This window comes from Equus caballus, chromosome 1, assembly GCF_041296265.1.
Source record: "Equus caballus isolate H_3958 breed thoroughbred chromosome 1, TB-T2T, whole genome shotgun sequence".
Lineage (NCBI taxonomy): Eukaryota > Metazoa > Chordata > Mammalia > Perissodactyla > Equidae > Equus > Equus caballus.
Genome location: NC_091684.1, coordinates 167,902,474 through 167,924,828, shown reverse-complemented (window position 1 = coordinate 167,924,828; position 22,355 = coordinate 167,902,474). Strand labels below are relative to the sequence as shown.

Genomic DNA, 22,355 nt, shown 5'->3' with positions numbered 1-22,355 from the left:
CCCTCTCTGACAATAAAGTGAGAAGGATCTGGGAAATTGTGTCAAAAGTCGGGTTCCCAGAGAAGCAGAGTCTGAGATGAAGATCAGCACATGGGAAGTTTGTTTGGCAGCACTATCAGGATCAATTCTATTTGGATGTAGGAAATTAAGCCAGATGTGGCATAGGCAGAAGTTTGACAACAGTACAGCTACAACAAGGCCTCAGTCAATCTTTCAAGGAGCTCTGAACCTGGCATGACCTTTCAGAATTGTCCTAAGTGGACTGTTAGTCATTGGAGGCAAACTAACAACGAAAGGAGGCAGGCCTTCAGTATTTCGACTCTCTTTAGCCTGAGACATCCCAAAGAGAGAAGAATGATGAGATACGTCAGACAACAAAACTCCCAACAGCTGGAGAAATACATTTTTCTGCCCAGAAGAGATGATTTGAATGGCAGACCATAGCACACATGACATCCACCCCTAATACTTGCATATTCTTGATTTATTTGAGTTCTAGGAGCAGCTCCTTCAGGACTTTGGTGAACCTCTTATTCTGCTGGCATTTTATAAGAGGAAAGTTAATGGGATGAATTACACAACCTGCTCCTGAAGTGGGTAGTGAGACCACAACTTGTACTCATATCCCTCTTCTACTATATAGTCCAGATTCCTTAGTTGCAACTCTTCTGGCCTAGATGGCTCAGCTGATAAGGTGACCTAAGCCCTGATGCACAACCCAAGCACATGTTTATTATGCACTTCTTAAGCCATGGCTGCTTCATTTGTCCATTTACCATCAAAATTGTTTGAGAGTTTTAAAAGTCATCTATATGGATCAACTGGCGCCAAACTATATCCTTCCTACTCTCACTGTGTAACAGTAGACTTACTTCTTCTTAATGATCAATTATCCCTGCCAGGATAGTGAATCCTTTTCTTTTCTGTTTGTTCTTTCTGCAAGAAGCCTGAATTTGCTGGGCCATGGCCATAGACCAAAATATAATGCAACTTGTACTATGTCCCTGATGGAAATGTTTCCTTTTTTTATTGAAACCAGGACTTCTAAACCCATAGTGCCCAGAGTTCCAAGGATGAGAAGCTCAAATTTCCCAACCATATCCTGGTCCTGGGCCCATGTATGCCACTTAACAGGGACACAGCGCCAAATATATAGAACACTATACATACACACACACACACACACACGCACACACACACATACATATGTATAAAATAAGTCTATATATAATAAGTCCATATACAATAAGTCTAGAACATAAATATAGTGTTCTAGAGAATGCCACTGCATTCTCAAAATATAATCTCCAAGCTAGTGGTTCACCTGCAAATGCAGCAAGCCATTTCATTGCTCTTTTATGCTGGCAGATTCTGGGTGGTGCTCTATGATAGAGGCTGTAGGTCCAATGGTCACGTGCCAACTCCCACACCTTCTTTTCTTTAATGTAGATCCTGGATATTCTATGATGTTTATGGGATGCCATGTCTGTATGTGAATTGCTCTGTAATTCTAGGAAAATGGTTGCTCTAAAACTGTAGCAATCTGCATTGTGATTATCCCATTGATGCTTGCTATGAACTTTACATCTTATCTCTTCTCACCAACAATTTTTCTAATTCCGTTGTAGACCAGGTAGTATTGCCTGAGCAGTAGGGTCCTTTGCACAGAGCCTGGATCTGCTGTAGAAGAACCTTTTCCAGATCTGGGCTCCACTCAAAGCTAACAGACATTCATGTCATCTGGTATGTGGGTTGGGGAGGTATTCCTGGATATAAACTGTGTTTCCCCCAGAAAAGGAAGAAGCCATGCTGTTTTCCATAGTGGCTGCAGCATGTTAGATTTCCATCAACAGTGTGCAAGGATTCCAATTTCTCCACGTCTTCACTAACAATTATTATCTTTTGGGTATTTGCTAATAGCTTTCCCAAAAGGTATAGAGCGGTATTTCATCTTGGTTTTGACTTGCATTTCCCTGATAATTAGTGATATTGATCATCTTTTCATATACCTGTTGGCCATTTGTATGTCTTCTTTGGAGAAATTTCTATTCAAGTCCTTTGCCCATTTTTGCTTTTTTCTTCTGAGTTGTTTGAGTTCCTTATTTATTTTGGATATTAATCCCTTATTAGATATATGGTTTATAAATATTTGCTCCAATTCTATAGATTGGCTTTTGACTCTGTGATTGTTTGTTGCTGTGCAGAAGTTTGTTTAGTTTGATTTAGTCCCACTTTTCTAATTTTGCGTGTGTTGCCTGTGCTTTTGGTATCATATGAGAGAAATCAATGCCAAATCCAATAACATAAAGCCTTTCTCCTATATGTATTTTATGAGCTTTACTTCTCCAGCTCGTACTTTTAAGTCTTCAATCCACTTTAAGTTGATTTTTATCTGTGGTGTAAGATAAGGATCCAAATTCATTCTTTTGCTTGTGGATATCCAGTTTTCCCAGCACCATTTGTTGAAGAGACTATCCTTTCCCCATTATGTATTCTTGGCACCCTTGTCAAAGATTAGTTAACTGTGTATATGTGGGTTTATTACTGGCTCTATTGTCTGTTCCATCGGTCTAAATGTCTGTCTTTATGCCAGTACTACACTGTTTTAACTACCTCATATTTGTAAAATATTTTATCAGGAAATATGAAGCCTTCAGCTTTGTTCTTCTTTCTCAATATTACTTTGGTTATCAGGGTCATTTGCAGTTTCATACGAACTTTAGGATTTTTTTTGTAGTTCTCTAAAAAATGCCATTGAAATTTCGGTTGTGATTGCATTGACTCTGTGGATCACATTGGGTAATATGGACAATATAACAATACAAAGTCTTTCAATCCATTATAATGGTATGTCTTTCCATTTATTTGTGTCTGCATTAATTTCTTTCATCAGTAATTTGTAATTTTTAGTGTACAAGTCTTTTACCTCCTTGGTTAAACTTATCCCTAAGTATTTTATTCATTTTGATGCTATTATAACTGTGACTGTTTTCTTAATTTCCGTATCAAATAGTTCACAGCTAGTGTATAGAAACACATTAGAATTACCATATGATCCAGTAAACCCACTTCATAGTATATATTCAAAAGAATTGTAATCAGGATCTCGAAGAGATATATGCACACCCATGTTCTTTGCAGCATTATTCCCAATAGTCAAGATATGGGAATAACCTAAACATCCATCAACAGATGAATGGATGAAGAAAATATGGTGTGTATATATATATATACAGTGGAATATTATTCAGTCTTTAAAAAAAAGGAAATCGTATCATATGTGACAATATGGATGAACCTTGTGTACATTATGCTAAGTAAAATAAGCCAGTTACATAAAGATGAATACTGCATAATTCTTCTTATATGAGGATCTAAAATAGTCAAATTGGTAGAAACAAAGAGTAGAATGGTGGTTTCTGGAGGCTTGGGATTAGAAGAGAATGGGAACTTATTAGTCAAAGGGTACAAAGTCTTGGGTCTACAATATGATAAGTCCTAGAGATCAGAGCCTATAGTTAACAATACTATATCGTATACTTAAAAATTTGATAAGAAGGTAGATCTTTTGTTAAGTGTTCTTATCACAAAAAGTAATAATAATAAAAATAAAGAGGGAGGGAGGAGCCTTTTGGAAGTTATGGATACCTTTATAGCATAGATTGTGGTGACAGTTTCATAAGTGTACACCTAACTCCTAACTCATCAAGCTGTATATATTAAGAATGTTTAGCTTTTTATATGTCAATAAAGTGGTTTAACTATATATGATTTTTAAGTATACAAGTAAAATACAATTTTAAGTATACAAGTAAACCCTCTAGAAATGATGAGTTAAGGTATCCATGACTTTTGTCTTTAACTCTCTTATGGAAGTGGAGTCTACAGAATGATATTATGATTCAGTTTTAGTGGGTGAGGAGATAAGGAAACAGATCAATTTTGGGGGTCATTTAGATAAAAATTTGTTACCTTCTACTTCCTAAACCTAGTCTGGAGTTACTAACAAATGATGAGTTTAACTTGGAATTACTTGGAAATAATAAAATTTGCAGAGAAGTATTAGAATCTGACCATCCTAGAAGTTTCTCCACTAGTTTGTTCTTCCTGAGATGAGTAGAAAGAGCTCAGGACACTATTCAGAATAGCGGAAAGATGTAAGAATGGGCACTGGAAATGTATGCTCCCAAAATGATTATTTTTACTGCTATCGACACAGCGAGCCTTGTAGAAGACTGTTGTTGCTAGAACCTGAATGAAACTTTGCTAGTGACTGTAAAACATTTTCTTTTGGAGTTAAGGAAACCAAGGTACAGAGAGGATAAATAGATTCCCTGAAGCTAAGGAAGAAGTTGGTGGCAAATCCAGAAATAATATGCTTGACCTTTGGCTTCCAGGCAATCCAGGTTATTTCCACTACACCATGCTTCTTTTGCTGTGATGGTCCAGTCTTTGTGCAAGAAATCATAATATACCAAAGCTACTATCCTCAACATTATCCAAAATTCTTCAGATTTTGCTCCCACTAAACACAAATCTTCTGCTCCTGCTTAGTTCTTTGCCTGGAGACCAACACTCAAGCCATCTGTGCAAATGTCACTAGATAACTTCTCCAATGTGGAATGTGAAGTCGTGATTTGACTCCACTCATCCTACTGTCTTCTATATTTTAGTTGTCAGTTTATCTGATTCAATGTCCCTATTGAATAATAGAATTGATTCATTTATGGTTTGATTAGAATCTTCTCTCCCTGCTCTGTTTCTCCATCAAAGACAGTTTCAATCCATCTAACCTAACTGGACCAATATGCAAATCATGATGGAATCATATGACCACAGAATTCAGAGCTCTTACTTTTAGAATATTATTATCATCTGTCATAAAAAAAAAAAAGCACATAGAAAACCTGCATAGTGGAAAAGGCAGTGATCAGCAGTACTGAAATATTGTATGCACAGTTTCGCTTTTAGTATATACTGCTAAATAGTCCTGTATGGAAGTCTCATGATCAGACTGTTTATTTGAAAGAATGCATTCTGATATTTACTCATATGAGATACTTACTTATTAGAGCAAAGGGTAAATTACATTACTAAATGGACACAGCTCATTGATGCCTTCTTTCCTGCTAGACTCAGGACCATAAGGAGAGGTACTACCACAATATAGGAGCACTGTGTGTATCATTCTAGGACTCATAACCCTTATGAACCCAGAAACACCTCATCAACATCTTAGCCAATAAACCCACGCCCTAACTGCCACATCACTTGGACCTTTTTTCCAGGTTCCAAGAATGGATCTCTCACTATGCCAAAGAGTTGAGGAATTTTCCAACCCAAGTCTTTAAAACAACGCATTTTCCATTCAGCATATGGACTTTTCAGCCAAGAGACTGCTTTTAATTTGGATTTCCCTGATTAATAGTGAAGCTGAGCATTACTCATAGTGACTGCTTATTTTAATCTTAAACGTCTTCTATATTTTAAAAGTCTCAAAAATGTCTAATGAATATTTCCTCATTTAACTCTCAACTCTCTAGGCTCTTAGATCAGTGGGAGAGCATTTTTGGAAATAAGAGGTAATCTAATATTTTTCCCCCCGGATTTGACTCTTAAAATTCTAAGTGATCACTGTGCTTTAGCCCAATTATGGCACAGGTCAAAATAATGGAATTGGTGAAATAGCAGGTATGAAGAGTACTTACAGGGAGATTCATTCAGAATTAGAAACTGATTCCATCAAGACTTGATTGAAACAAGCTTATCTTCTCACTTATTCTCTCATTAATGAGTTAAATAAATACTTCATATGTGGTCACATATGAGTCATGTTTTTCACTTTTTAAAATTATTCTTTGACCATTTTGGAGACCCATCAAGATATCCAAGTGGACTCACCTTCAGGAGCCTATAAACCATATTTTCTAAGCAATACACTTCGTGATGCATTTACACTCAGGCATGTCTCTTCTTGGTTCCCATAGTGAATTCCAAGCAGCAGTAAAATTTTACTTTCACTGACACTCTGATCTCTGTTTTGCTTTGCACTTTGGTGGGTTTTTTTTATTTCTTGGTTTGTGTTTCTGGTTCTGGCGAGGTTTGGTTCCAATCCTGGTTTGCTGATAGGTGATACCTCATTGGTGGCAACAGAGATTGTGAATTTGGTTTCATGATCTGATCATTTGGTAATTTCTATTGAGATGGTGAGGATCTGTCTTGGGCTGAGTTGTATCCCCCCAAAATTCGTATGTTGAAGTGCTCACCCCCTGTACTTTAGAATGTGAACTTATTTGGAAGTAAGATCATTGCAGATGTCATGAGGTAAACTAAGATGAGGTCATTAGGGTGAGCCCTAATCCAATATGACTGGTGTCTAATTAAAAAGGAGGAAATTTGAGCAGGGAGACAGACACACATACAGGGAAGACAATGTGAAGAGACACAGAGAGAAGACAGCCTTCTACAAGTCAAAGAAAGACATCTGGAACTGACTTTTCCCTCACAGCCCTCAGAAGGAACCAATCCTGACAACACCTCAATTTTGAATTTCTAGGCTCCAGAACTGAGGTAATATTTCCTGTTGTTTAAGCCACTCAGAATTCGATACTTCATTACAGCAGCCCTAGAAAACTCGTACCAGATCTAGTGTCTATCAGATGAGGAATTATGGAGAATTTGGTTTGTTAGTTAGGTTTTTTTTTTAATCTCTTTTTCAGTTTTTGTAAGAATATGTCTGGTTTCCACTGGAAGTAGAAAAGTTCTTTGAGATCCAGTGTCCGTATGTGTCTCCACTTTTGATGTCTTGATAAACCTGACTCTACTTTTGACCTGTAGATGAGGTTGCAAAACCAAACCTCACAGCTTTATGTGTGGTTGTGTTTCTCTAATTGAGAAACCTTTTACTCTCATTGTGTGAATGTGAAATATTTTCCTTCAAAGAGATATTAATAACTTTCATTCAAAGCCTCTAAAAATAAAGAGGACCTGTAAGAATTGTTTTATAGAGATTAAGTGCTGACATGAATCTGATACACCCTAAACTCAAAAAAAAATTTGAAAACTGAGCTTCTACTATTTTAAAAGTGCTAGATTTTTCAGAAAAAAAATTTTCATAGAATTTTTATATGAGAATCCAAATTCACATAATCAAAATAAATTCTTGGATAATTCAGACCGATTTGATAACATTTGTTATAAAACAGCTGTAAGTTTTCTCCCTGACCTTACCAGAATAAAACAAGCATTTAAAATAAGAAAACATGTAAAATTATGTGTTCAATCAATTTGAGTTATACTTCTGACAGTTCTGTAGTGCATCTAGTTAAACATAATGTCTGATATTCTAAGCAATTTTAAGACCTTGGTTTAGGGGCCGGCTCCACGGCCGAGTGGTTAAGTTCGCGCGCTCCACTGCGGCAGCCCGTGGTTCAGATCCTGGGCGCAGACATGGCACCGCTCCTCAGACCACGTTGAGGCGGCGTCCCACATCCCACAACTAGAAGGACATGCAACTAAGATATACAACTGTGTACAGGGGGGGTTGGGTAAATAAAGCAGGAAGAAAAAAAAAAAGGTTGGCAGCAGTTGTTAGCCCAGGTGCCAATCCTTAAAAAAAAAAAAAAAAAAAAAAAGACCTTGGTTTAGTGTTAAGCACAGCAATTAGTAGATATTCTTTGGATGCTTTTAAAATAAGATTGAATATTGAAACACTGGGGACCGTGTGTGTGCACATGTCTGTGTCTGTGACTTTACTTATATCTATAATGTAACTGTATCTTTTGATCAAACTAGTGAATGCATTTATTTTTGCTACTTTAAGGGTAACATTCACCACCTGAAGAAGTCATAAGTAGTGGCTGTTGGGGTTATATTTAGGGTGCTCATGAGCTCTGCTGGTTTACTAAAATGATTGTATATGACAAACAATTCTCAATTACCTTCATGAACTCTCAGTGAAATAGGAATTAGTTATGTTGGACAAAAGTTATAATTAATATGGGTGACTGAGGCTATACTAGAAGTAACATGACCAAAAAAATATTTCTGACTATGCAAGTAATAGGATCTGATTTTGTTTATCAAAGAAAAAAGGGTACATGTATCTTAAAATAAAATGTTATTCCAGAATATGAAAGAGGATAGTAAAAAACAAAGCTGAATGGATATAGAAAGCTGTAGATGGTTTTCAGGAAGCGTATTCTATTTGCTTTGATGATATATATAACTTCAAATAATGAGTCTGAAAAGAAACAACAACATATGTTAAAATCTTGGCCAAGTTTGCACAGCTGAGTTTGATAGGCTTATTTAAATAAACTTAGAAATGCTTTACTATCAAATATGATATTAAATCAAGACTAGAATTTAGTTTTCTCTGTTAGAATGGCATAAATTTATCTTGGTGTGTTCATTCTGTTCTTAACTAGAAGCAGTACATGCAATTCTCTAGCTTCTGTGTAATTTTCTTGGTAAACAGAGATGCTGTAGCCCACAAATTGGATTGTAAACAGATATTCTTAATAGAAGAGAAGCGAAAAGGAAAGAAAAATATTTTCAAAAAAAATAATATTGTTACATGAAACTTTGATTCAGTCATTTATGGGGATGGCAGGGTAAATACAGCAAAGCATCTTGTATTCCTTTCTGTGGTCACTGTCAAAAAGTGTGAAAAACCACCTCTCTAAGTGACACTACCCTTGCCATTTAGCTATTCTCCTGTCACTCACACTCCACAGCTAAGCTCCTGTGTCCAAAACAAGTTCTTCAAGACATGAAACCTGTGGAGGAGGCAATTTATAATAATTATAATAGATCAATTTAAAAGGGACATTAGTAATGTATGGTGATGGATGTTAGTTAGACTTATTGTGGTGATCATTTTGCAATATATCCAAATATTGCATCATCATGTTGTACACCTGAACCTAACATAATGTTATATAACATATACAAAAAATAAAATTTTAAAAGAGAAAAAAAATAAATGATTAAAAGGGATGACAGTCAGGGAAGTTAGGAGACAGAACAGCAAGTGAAGGGAAGTGGGAAAGGAAGGAAGAATGATGGGACAGAAGAGGATAAGGATGGAAGTCTGAACAAGGGAGAAAGGAGGAGGACAGCTCCCTAGCCTAGAGAACATAAGCGGCTTAGGAAAGCAAAGAAGAAGAAAAAGGGGAAAGACAGTTTAATAGATTTGTGTAGCATAATGGTAATCAGGGAGAAAACTCTTGTAGTTTTCCCAGTTCTTTGTGTTCCAAGAAGAGTTCACATGGATTCTACCCAGGGATGTGCACCCATTGGGCTCCAGTATGTGTGTTCTCAAAGATTCTGTGTGTATGTTCTCAAAGATTCTGCCCTAGTTACATAGTCCTGGCAGAGACCCAAAGGAGCGGTAGAATGTGAGCAAGCCGCAACATGCAATCTGAACACTCAGTTCAATCCTCCCTTAGCAAATCCCCACTGAGTGTGGGAACCCATGTCTGTGAGACAGATGCCTGTTAAAAAGTGAAAGAGAGTTCTCCCTGTTCTGAAGGCCTTACAAAAGCCTGCCGTCTTTTGTATTTCTAATAATTACATCATATACATATTATTTCATAGGAATTGAGGCTCAAGATTATTAAAATCTTTGATTAGAAATACAGCATATGTAACTCCATCTCTCTTTTCAGAAGCGAATGTCCCTCCTTCCTGAGAGAAAGACAAAATAGACTCAATATTAGTGTGTAAATCAAATCAAGGTGGGACAAAGAAGTTTCTAAATGAGTTTGACTATCAATAATGAACATCAATAACCAATAAGGACTCTTCACAATATAGGCATCACTTAAGATATCTTCCTGTAAATCACTAACTGTCTGCATACTCTCCTCATTGCCACCTTCATTTCTTGATTCCTGAATGTGTAAATGAGAGGATTCAGGAAAGGAGTGAGGACTGCATAAAAGATGGCCAGAAACTTATCCAGATGTACAGAGGGAGATGGCCAGGTATAGACAAGTATCAAAGGACCAAAGAACAGCACTACCACAGTGATGTGAGCTGACAGTGTGGACAGAGCCTTGGAAGAACCAGCTGAATAGCGTTTCTGAACAGTGAGAATGATAATGATGTAGGAAATTATCAGTATGAAGAAGGAGCCAACAGAGATGAACCCACTGTTGGCTGTGACCATGAACTCCAGTCGGGCAGTGTCTATGCAAGCAAGTTTGATGAATTGAGGAAGATCACAGAAAAAGCTGTCCAACACATTAGGACCACAGAAGGGTAAGTTTACCACAAAAGCCAATTGAACCATGGAGTGGATAAAGCCAGTCATCCAGGCAGCCACTAAAAAGATGATGCACATTCTTGGGCTCATGATGGTCAAATAGTGGAGAGGCTTACATATGGCAACATATCTGTCAAAGGCCATGGATATGAGCAGCACCATCTCCACACCACCAACAAAATGGATGAAGAACATTTGAGTAATGCAGCCGCTAAAGGAAATGACTTTACGCTTTCTGAAAAGGTCATACATCATCTTGGGACAACTGACAGAAGAAACTCCCAGGTCAATGAAGGAGAGGTTGGCCAAGAGAAAGTACATAGGGGAGTGTAAGTGAGGGTCAGAGGTCACAGTGAGCATAATGAGGGAGTTTCCTGTCATGCTTGCCACATAAAAGGTGGAGGAGAACACAAGGAGGAGAAGTTGGATCTCCCAGGAATTGGTGAGTCCCAGGAACACAAACTCTGACACTACAGAGCGATTCACTCCATCCATTGGCTTTGTTGGCGTTGCTACCTGAAAGAGGATAATAGGAGAAAATGTAAATTAAGATAATTATGTTAATAAATTAGAATAAGAAAGGTCAAAGTTATGAGAGCCCATTTCTACTTTAACATTAAAACTGACAATATATTCATGGCCTCTGAAATGGAATCAAAAAGAAATTGGTGGCTGTCACGTGGAGCTGTTCTCTCCCACCAAGTGGTCCCTACATTTAATACTCTCTTCTTCCTCCCAGAGTTGGTGGTCTGATACTACTCATGAGAAACACGGTAGTCAACATGAGTAACAGAATTTAACCCCAAACCTTTTCATTTTTGATTCAAAGCTAATAGAATCTGGCCCCAGCCTCATAGAATTAATCACTATTAAATCCCTTCCAAGCCTATAAACCTTCATCATAGAGACAGACGCTTGTTCTCTTCCTTCCCAGGCCCATCTCTAGTAACATATTCATCTTAAATATTTCTTAAATGTTTACCACATCTATGAAGTCTTAGTTTATTAACACTCTCATTTATTACTACCAGTATAACCCTCAAACTTTCTCTGCATTTAATATCCTTTTGCTTCCTCCTAGGGTAGATGCTATGATGCTCTTCAGGAGATACAAGACTGGTCAAGATGAGTAATAGGAATTCAACCCCAAATTCTTTTGATTTTTGGTTCAATATTAATATAGCCTGGATCCAGTCACACAAAATTCTTCACCACTCCTTGACTATTCCATCCACTTCCAAGACCAGAAGCTTTATTCTGGCAAATAGGCCCTTCCTCCTGACTCTCCACCTCTGGAGATTTATCATCAAGTTTTATCAAATTTTAACCGTATCTGTGAGGTCTTGATTTACATTACTAGCATTTATTTTAAAATCTCTTGTATTTTAGTAAACAGTACATTTCTAACTCACCAAGTAGACTGTAAGCTTCTTGAAGGCAGAGATTATGACCTTCATATCTGGACTCCCTGAAGCAATAAAAAAGTGGTCCACACAGAGCTTCAGGTCCATGAATTGCCTGTTACCACTTTGCATCACATTAAGTGCAGAAATGGAGAGTGTTTAGAAACTTCTCTAGTAATTTTACATCACCACAAAACCCAAGTGTATGAGTTTGTATTTACTAAATTATCAGTCCATGAAGGATTGGGGAAAAAATGGTTCTTGACCAAAGAAAATTTGAGAAGCACTATGCTAGAGTACTTAACACATGCTCTGAAGAGCATAATACTATGAAAGACATCACGGTGTAGTGAAAAGTATTTTCTTCAAATCTCTGTGTAAAGACTCATCACATTATCTTGTAATTTTAGTTTTATTTGGATACAGTTCAGCTACTGACAACTTGATATTGATCAAGTTACTTAAATTAGTGAACTTCAGTTTATCTATGAAATTGTAATTAATAATACTAACTTCTCAGAGTTAGTCCAAGGGATAAAATAATTAAAGTTTTGTAATTGTGTATTCATTGTATAAGTATTAATATTAAATATTCAATAAATATTAATTTTACTTCCCTTCTTTTCACTTGTCCATAATAGTGGTCAATACATGAGATAAATGAATGAATGAGAATATAAAATGGTAGCAACCAGCAGATAGCATTAAATTTATGTCTAAAAGATATTTCAATAATATGATTATCTCCTTGTACATAATAATAGACAATTATAATATTCATACCCTCTTAGTGATCAAAATAAAAACAATTTTGTCTAGACTGAATATATTTACTCTCAAAAAACACTGTATTTCTTTGTAGTGTTTACTGCAAAGGTAATTCATTGATTTTGTTTGTTTGTTCTCCTTCCTGATGAGACTGGAACTCTCATAAAGTTAAGAGCTATGTCTGTCTTGTTATCCAGTGCATCCCAAAGCTTAGAATTACACCAAGTACATAATAGGGATATACAAATATTTCAAGAAATAGTATTTGCTGAAAGATAGAAGAGGATGTATTTGAATGATTAAAAATACATGGAAGTGTGCCTAATTATATAATTAAAGAATATGGGTAAAAAGACTGTGCACAGTTCCTAAGCTACAGAGAAAAATAGAAAATAAGGGATCATAAAAGTGAAGAAGAATTAGACAAAAAGAAGAGATGAATGAGATTAAAAGAAAAATCTAAGAAAGACAATGAAATCATGAAAATATGTAAATGATGACCAAAAAAAGAGGAAAGCTTACTTTAAGTAAGGGTAGTTTACAAGGTATGATTTGCACAACTTTCTGGACCAACTCTTCAGGAATTTTATAATTATAAACAAATTATAGTATTATATTTCCAGGTGTCCTTTAGTGCTAAGGCTCTTGAGAGAGTTTCTTAATAAGCCTTTATCAGCTATGCACATAAACTGTGAATTTATTTAGCCTTTTGGCTCTCCAATCCCCATCAACTAGGTGAGAATTGGGAATTTTAGGAAAAGCAAGTTTAAAACAGAACTAGGTATAAATATGGAACCTAGATGTACTAAAAAGATGAGAACATATCCATTCATGCATCGGGGAAAACAGAAACTTGAAAAGTTTGGGTCATCACAGTTTTAAAGTCACTTGAGACAGAGTCAGCATTCAAATCAATCCAGAGCAAAAGTCATAGAGAGGTTTCTAAATGGGCGCACAAGGATATGATGTTTATTCACCTAAAAGTCATCAAAGACCCATAGGGAAAACTCCTGAGTGATGGTGTTCTGAAATCATCTTCTCTTACAGGTTGGCTGTGGGTTTTTTTGGGTTTTTTTTTTTCTAAAGATTTTATTTTTCTTTTTTCTCCTCAAAGCTCCCTAGTACATAGCTGTGTATTTTTTTTTTTCAGTTGTGGGTCCTTCCAGTTGTGGCATGCAGGATGCCGCCTCAGCACAGCCTGATGAGCGGTGCCACTTCTGAGCCCAGGATCTGAACCGGCAAAACCATGGGCCAGCGAAGCAGATTGCGCAAACTTAACCACTCAGCCACGGGGCTGGACCCCAGATTGGCTGTTTTAAAATAACTTTTCTTAAACATATTAATTATACTCAATTTTTTAACTAATTAAATATCCATGATGAGGAACGAGGCCTAACTCTTAGCCTTCTGTGGTGATTCATCTTTTTTCTTGATCCATATAGAACTGATTAATCCTTCAAACAGATTCCCACACATTTATTCCTTTAAAGATGAAGGAAATATTGGTAACTGAGGCTCCAGATAATAGAGTCAACAATTTGAAAGAGGTCTACAGAGAGTTGTAAGGTTTGGAAAAGGTACTAATTAAACTCACCGTCCATGCAAATGTCCTCCTCAATTTAAAAATATTGAGAGTTTAACATCTCTCTCAGCTCAAACCTTCTGCATTTTTATCTTTCAAATGGTCACAAAACCTTCTTTATACCCAAGTAAAATCCTGCCTCCTCTAACTTAAGACTTCTACTTTTACTTTGTACAACTGTAGGAAATATTAAAAATCGTGTCCTTTTCAAATAACATTTTATGTACATAAATGCAACAAATTAAGTCACCTCTTAGCTTTCTGTTTGCAGCATTCAACAGACTCCATACCTTTTATATTTCCTCTTAGGATCTCTTTCTCATTTACTCCCTTCCATCCAAAAAAATTCTCATTTGTCAGCCTTCTCTGAGCTTTTTTTTTCTTCATGCTACTCACAGCTTAAAGATAAAATTAATACAAAACACTAATTCTAAATGATATAAGAGATCAGGAAAACTAGTTCAATCTCATGGTTGTTTTATCTATTTTTTTTATTTTTCCACATCATACTTTAAAACGACATTACATTGGAAATTATTTATTCAGTTTTGGATTTTTTGGTCTCCATGTCTTTGGTTTCTATCAGGATATCCATAAAGTCCTTTTCCATCTTGTAAATTGACAAGTACCTAATAAATTTGCTTCCCTTTTCGCAGAACATAATCAGTTTATACTCATCTCTTTTGAAAAGCTAATGGAGAGAAAAATATAATTCTCTTTTTTATATATATTTTCGTGTGTCATCAATTTTTCTTGCCCGTCTATCAAGTGGCAGAGGGTGAGAATCATTCACTTAATCAGCATTAGGAACAGAGTGATTAATTGCAATCTATGCTGAATCCAAAATATTACAAAGCCATTTGACTTTTTCTAATGTCTTTTACATTACCCTAGGAACAATGTAATTCTAGCTGAAAGTCAAGTCAACCTTTTCCAATTTGTCAATAAACTTTTTCACAATTATTCTTCTGTACTATTCAATTCCTTATCCTGGGTGTTATCTACTTCCCTTTAGGATAACACTCACGCACTTGAGGATATGACTCATAATCGTAGAAATTCCAACAACAAAATCATATCTGAAACTAAACTCATTCTTTCAGTTGTTAAATTTGTTTTCACCTTTCCATTTTACCTGTATAAAGAGAACAACTTCTTCAGGAAGCCTGAGGTTTTCCTGTGTTCTCCAACACAAAGTGCCGTATAAAATCCTGCCCTAGGAAGAAATGAAGCTAATTAAAGCTCAAGAGGACAGTGACCAAGTGATTCTGCAAAAACATGATAGTTGAGGAGGAGCTCATGGATCAGGGGACTTTGCCCCTAGAGAACTATTTGGTTTGACCAGAGCAAACAAAGGACCTAAAAACTCATAATAAGACACTAGAGAGGAAGAGGAACACAAGAGTGGAAATTTTTAATATTTTTGTGCTATTTTGTTGGAAATTTTATAAATATTGGTAATTACACAAAATTTGTTTCTTAAAATAGGTAAATATTAACTCAAAAAATTAACTATAATCAACTTGGTCATCTCAAAAAAAGCCAATGTGCTTAATTTTTTAGTATAGTTTAAATAGTACAAGAACGTACTCAAGTCTTCATTTTTATACAATCATATATTGAGTAACTGTGCATGTGTACAGAGATTTAGTTATATAGAAATTTATTCCAGCAAATGGAGCTTAAAAATGAAGGAAACAACTGAAACATATATCAATTGATGATAAATTAAAGAAATTATAATACATCCATACACTCGAATTTCTCTGAAGCCATTGAAAATCAAGTTCAAACTCTATATAAAGACAATCATAACATACTGTTAAATGAAATTCTGAGCAGCAGAAGGACGTGCATAGTCTGTCACTGTGCATTCAGTAGTCCCCCCTCATCTGTAGGGGATAGTGCCAAGACCCCCGGTGGATTCCTGAAACAGCAGATAGTACTGAACCCTATATATGTATGTATATATATGTATACTAGGTTTTTCCATACATACACACCCATGATAAAGTTTAATTTATAAATTAGATGCAGTAAGAGTTTAACCATAACTAACAATAAAATAGCACAATTATAACAATATGATGTAATAAAAGTTAGACCTTAGCAACCTCAGCATATGATTTTCTCTCTTATTAAGTCAAGAACTTTCACCTTTTCACTTAAATGAAGCACTTTAAGGCTTCTCTTTGGCATATCCAAATTGCCAGCAGCAGTACTCTTGCATTTTGGGGCCGTTGTTAAGTAAAATAAGCTTTACTTGAACACAAGCACTGAGATACCATTACAGTCAATAGACATCTATTAAGTGACTAAACGGGCAGGTGGCCTTTACAACGTGGACAAGCTGGACTAAAGGATGATTCACCTCCCAGGCAAGATGGAGCAGGATGGCTGAGATTTCATCATGCTCTTCAGAATGGTGCATAATTTAAAACTTATGAATTGTTTATTTCTGGAATTTTCCATTTAATATTTTCAGACCACAGTTGACCACTGGCAACTGAAACCATGGAAAACGAAACTACAGATAAGGAGGGACTACTGTATAAATATACATGCATATTTGAGCAAATAGACAATAACATTTTTTCAATAAGTGCTTCAGGACAGTGGGATAGTTGGGTGAGAAAACAGGGATTTTGACTTTTAATTTTGTAAACTTGTATCAGTCAAGACCCCGCGGTGACAAAAAAATGGCACACTCAAATTAAGCAACAGGAAAAGAGCTTAATAAGGCATAAAGTCAGCTGGAAAAGGGTTGAGTGAAACTGGAGTGACAAATGGAAGCCATCCTTTTACTCTGCATCCATGTTTGTCCTTTATCCAAGGAACAAAGAGGGCAAGAAAGGTACTATCAGGACAGGAGAAATTGAGCATCACAGAAGAATAATTAGCTATTATTTTATTGCAAAGTGATCTAAACCCAAAGTGTTAGCCTCTACCAGTGTACTTCATATGAATTGTGTAAGGAAAAAAGGGGAAAAATAAGATAATTAATATAAAGCATAGCTATCAAAAGCCCAGTTTGTATAGCTGGATATGAGGCCTATTTTGATAACAATTTCTCTCATTTCATCTCATCTTCCATTGGTATCTAGGCTTGACAGGGTACTCTACCAGGTTGTGTTTTCTCCTCCATTCTTAATTGGTCATAGAGATTTTCCAATGCCCTAAGAGAGAGATGTAGTGCAAGAATAGGAGACTATGGGAGTCTCAACCTCCTGCTCACATAGGTTACTTTGCCTTCCAGACTGTCTACAGAGCCTTTTCTTGCCCCAGCCACAATTAAAACTGGCAGCCTTATAAATTACTCAATAAATTGATTGAAGCAACACACTGAAGTCTAGTATGTTGTCTCTAAAATGCAAAGGATTGGACTTCTTTCTCTGGTGAATATTGCAAGGTGCATAAACTTTAGAAGAGATGCCCTGGAATGCTCCAACCACTTGAAGATGCCACTGATGTGGAAGATCCATAAATTTTCATGGATTCTTCTCATCACCCTGCACACATGTATCTTACTACTTCTAGCTGAAAAAGTGTAATTAGCATGATGTCATTAGAGTAATAGACAAACATAATATTCCATATGATACCAAAACTTTCAAGTACCCTCTCTGACAGTAATATGAGAAGGATCATAAAAATTGTGTCAAAGTTTGAGTTCCCAGAGAATCAGATTCTGAGATGAAGATCAGCACACAGGAAACTTGTTAGGGAGCACTATCAGAATCAATTCTGATGTGAAGTTCGAAAATTGTCCCAAGTGGATTGATAACCAATCATTGGATGCAAATTGACATAGAAAGTGAGTATGGCTTTGAGTATGTCAGCTTTCTTTAGACAAGGGCATTCCAAAAAGAGCAGATTGATGAGAAATGTCAAACAGCAACACTCCCAACAGCTGGGGGTTAAATCTTGCTGTTCTGAATAAAACTTTCCTTCCTGAACGGGGGTGTATGGGTGGTAGACATAGCGTACTTGACATCCACCCCTAAGCTACTCATATCTCCTTGATTCATATGAGTTCTAGAAACAGCTTCTTGAGGGCTTTGGTTAACCTCTTATCCTATGGGCATCTTACAAGAGGAAAGTTAATGGAGTGAATTACAGCACCTGCTATTGAAGTGGATAGTGAGACCACACTGGTGCTCATATCCCTGCTCTACTGTATAGTCTAGATTCCTTAGTTGCCGACTCTGCTGGCCTAGTTGCCTCCCCTGATCAGGTGACCTAGAGTCTCATCATGAGGACTCCAATTCCCTGTTTACCATGTTCTTCTCAAGCCATGGCTGTTGCATTTGTCCATTTACCATCAAAATTGGTTAAGGGGGTTCTCAAAGTCACCTATGTGGATCAACTGTTGCCAAACTGTGTCCTCCCTTCTCTCATTGTGTAACAGCAGCCTTTCTTATTGCTAATGATCAATTACCCCTGACAGGATGGTGATTCCTCCTCTTCTCTATTTGTTTCTGGTGCAAGAAGCCCTAATTCCCTGGACAATAGCAATAGACCAAAATTTAATGGAACTCTTCTGTGTCTCTGGGGGGAATAGTTCCTCTTGTTATTGAAACCAGGACTTCTAAACCCATAGTGCTCAGAGTTTCAGGGAGGGGAGGCTCAAATTCCCCAACTGTACCTTGAATCCTGGACCCATATATGCTACCTAATGGGGACACAGCATCAAGTGATATGTATTTTACATATATAACTCAAAATATTATCTCCAAGCTGGTGCTTCTGCTGCACCTGAGGTAAGCCATTCCATTGCTCTATTAGATCAGCAGATTCTCACTGGTACAGAATGTGATAGGGCCAGTAGATGCAATGGTCATGTGCCAACTCGCACATCTCCTTTTCTTTAATATGGATCCATGGTATGATGTGATGTTTTGTGGCATCCCATGTCTGTATGTTAATCGCTCTGTAACCCTTAGGAAATTGTTGATCCAGAACCCAAGGTTTGTGTTGTGATTATCCAACTGGTGGTGCTTGTTATAAGTTTCACATCTTTTCTCTTCTCACTACCAATTTTTCTAATACCACAAGGTATGCTACATCCCCAAAAGACTGAATTCAAAAATTTTTCCAACTCTTGGGCTAGCCCAGTGGCACAGCGGTTAAGTTCTCACATTCCACTTCTCGGCAGCCTGGGGTTTGCCAGTTCGGATCCTGGGTGCAGACAGGGCACTGAACTGCTTGGCAAAAGCCATGCTGTGGTAGGCATCCCACGTATAAAGTAGAGGAAGATGGGCATGGATGTTAGCTCAGGGCCGGTCTTCCTCAGCAAAAAGAGGAGGATTGGCAATAGTTAGCTCAGGGCTAATCTTCCTCAAAAAAAAACATTCCAACTTTATTGAGGAATAATTGACAAAGATAATTGTATAATATATATGTATACATAATATATATAGGAATGATTACCAAGATCAAGAAAATTAACACATCCATCACATCACATAGCTAATTGTATGTGTGTGTGTGTGCGCGCGCGCACTGAGACTGCTTAAGAGTTACTCTCAGCATCTTTCAAGTGTACAATAGCATATTATTAACTGTATTGACCACACTGTATATTAGATCATCTGAACTTCTTCTTACAACTGAAAGTTTTTACCTTTTGACCTATATTTCCTCATTTCCTGCTCCCCCACCCCAGCCCCTGGCAACCACTATTCTATTCTCTGTTTCTATAAAATAAGCTTTTTTTCCCTTAGATTCCACATATAAGTGATACCATACAGTATTTGTCTTTCTCTGTCTGTCTTATTTCACTTAGCATAATGCCCTCCAGACTCATCCATGTTGTTGCAAATGGCAGGATTTCCATTTTTATGGTTGAATAATATTCCATTGTGTGTATATATACACATTATATAGGTGTGTTTTTGTGTGTGTGTGTGTGTGTGTGTATCTCACATTTTCTTTATTCATTCAACTGGTTAAGGACATTTACATTGTTTCCATATCTTAGCTACTATGAATAATGCTACAAGGGAGATGGGTGTGCAGATCACTCTTCAAGGTACTGATTTCATTTCCTTCAAATTTATACCCAGAAGTGGGATTGCTGGATCACACGGTAGGTCTAGTTTTAATTTTGGAGGGAAACTCCATACTGTTTTCCATAGTGGCTCTATCAGTTTGAATTCCTACCAACAGTGCACAAGGGTTCTCTTTTCTCCATATCCTTGCCAGAATTTTTTATCTCTTGTGTTTTTAATTATAGCAATTCTAACAGGTGTGAGATGATATCTCATTGTGGCTTTGATTTGAATTTCCCAGATGACTAGTGATGTTGAGCACCTTTTCATATATCTATTGGCCATTTGTATGTCTTCTTTGGAAAAATGTCTATTTAGTTTCTTTGCCCACTTTTTAATTGGATTAATTGGTTTTTTGCTATTTAATTGTACGATTTCCTTCTATAACTTGGATATAACCCTTTATCAGCTATATGGTGTACAAAACAACTCCTCCCTTTCTATAGTTTGCCTTTGCAATTTATTGATTGCTTCCTTTGCTGTACAGAAGCTCTTTAGTTTGATGTAGTCCCACTTGTTTATTTTAGCTTTTGTTACCTGTGCTTTGGGTGTCTTATTCAAGAAATCATTGCAAAAGACCAATGTCAAGGAGCTTTTTCTGTTTTCTTCTAGGAGTTTTATAGTTTCAGGTCTTAGATTTAAGCCTTTGATCCATTTTGTGAACCTGTAAAATTTTAATGATGTGGCAATTTCCTCATTCTTCATAGAATTTATTCCCCCCCTTGAGAGCACATGTATATTACCAAAACATCCAATATGCTTACCATTTTTCCCTATCTTGTTTGATAGTATGATGTCTTTAATATAATGGACAATTATGATGATCTGTAAAATACACAGAAGCTCCAGATCACTTCAGACTATATTATTTAAAAAGATAAAACTGTAAATGTATACTGTTGTCCATTCCATTTAAATACTCTCCCTATTTCTCCTCTGAAAGAGATGGAAAAGAAAATTTATGAGATCAGTGTTAACATACAATATACCCAAGGCTATGTTAATCTACTCTGGCAAAGATACCGCCTTTGGTACAGCATTATCCAATTAATGTTAATACTCAGTTATTTACAATAATCCATTGTCATTCTCCAGAATCTATCCGGCTTTGGTAGGGGCCACAGTGGTGAATTAAATGGAGATGTGACGCAGATGACTTTTCCTGTATCCTTTGGGTATCTTTTTGCCACAACTACTCCTGCAGAATGCAATATAATTTGAAATGCTGTCTTGGCCTGGGGATAGGACTGTTTCAGTACCTTCCCTTCTGCAATAACTGTAACCCACAGAGCAAGGAAACAATGTGGGAGTTGTACCAAATACCAGTATATACATTCAAATTATACATTCAGGAAATGGTGTAATGATGACTGGGGAGTTGTCATCCAGTGAACCTGCTATGCACCAGATCTAGACCAGGACTCCATGTATGCCTAATACCAACACACCTCCATTCAAACAGAAGGACCACAATAACCGTTAAGGATATGGGTGTATATACCAGCTCAGGTCTGTGTCCACCAATCCTCAAAAATGCGGTGACATTCCTTTTTTTCTTGATGTATGATTATACAAATAAATGGTCACTGTTACTTTTGGAAAAAGTACTGGGAGAATCATTACCACACATCTTTATGGAGCTGTTGCACAGTCCTTTCTCCTGGCATTTTTATTAAAGCAGGCTTCATGATGCCCTGTCCCTCAGCCCCTCCCAGAAGAATAGAGTTAGGGGTTATATATGTAGGGTACACATATTAGATCCACTTAAATATCTTCCTAAGCCTTTAGACTCCTTCATCTACAGTGCATCAGGCAAATTCTGGCATTTCCATTTCCTTGATAGTAGTGAGTGCCTAGAACAAAATGCCTAGTTGGTCTTACATATACAATCAATCTTTGTAAATTCATTATCTCCATAAATGCTGGGTTGTAGAGGTGAGGGGGTAACCAGAGGAGGGCCCACAAGTAGGAACTGTTTTTTAGGTAAAGGGGTTATTCTGATATCTTTTATTACCAGAGATGCATTATAATACAGGAGTGGTTTCAAACTGCCAGACTTTGTGTCCAGGCTTATTACTTAATAGATCTTGAGGACATTTAACATCTTTGTGCCTCAGACCCCTCCTCTGTAAAACAGGGATAATGAGACTATCTGCTTCATAAGGTTCACCGTAAAGTGCTTAGAACAATACCTAGACTGCAAAAATCACTATTTGAACTACTTCCATTATTACTGCCCCTAGGACAGAAATGATGAGAGACAATCATAACTCCACTGCTTC

General features: G+C 36.8%; 1 protein-coding gene across 3 annotated transcripts; it reads right to left on the bottom strand.

Moving 5' to 3' along the window:
* Positions 1 to 8,059: 8,059 nt before the first annotated feature.
* Positions 8,060 to 15,322, bottom strand: OR4F14N (olfactory receptor family 4 subfamily F member 14N). Of its 3 annotated transcripts, XR_011440858.1 has the most exons (3): positions 15,159 to 15,322; positions 8,730 to 10,786; positions 8,060 to 8,242 (listed from the first exon to the last, which is right to left on the bottom strand). XR_011440858.1 is itself a non-coding variant. In XM_070273879.1 (2 exons), exon 2 carries the CDS (start codon positions 10,763 to 10,765, stop codon positions 9,827 to 9,829), a length of 939 nt encoding a protein of 312 aa, XP_070129980.1. In that variant the 5' UTR covers positions 10,766 to 10,786; positions 15,159 to 15,261; the 3' UTR covers positions 8,060 to 9,826. The 3 variants fall into 3 exon arrangements, 2 of the variants coding, with proteins under 2 accessions (XP_070129980.1, NP_001378439.1); XM_070273879.1 differs by having other exon boundaries at positions 8,060 to 10,786; positions 15,159 to 15,261; NM_001391510.1 differs by lacking the exons at positions 8,060 to 8,242; positions 15,159 to 15,322 and having other exon boundaries at positions 9,827 to 10,765.
* Positions 15,323 to 22,355: the final 7,033 nt, after the last annotated feature.

Bases quoted from the DNA above. Each gene is read 5' to 3' on its own strand.
- OR4F14N (XM_070273879.1), bottom strand. From the start codon at position 10,765: ATGGATGGAGTGAATCGCTCTGTAGTGTCAGAGTTTGTGTTCCTGGGA.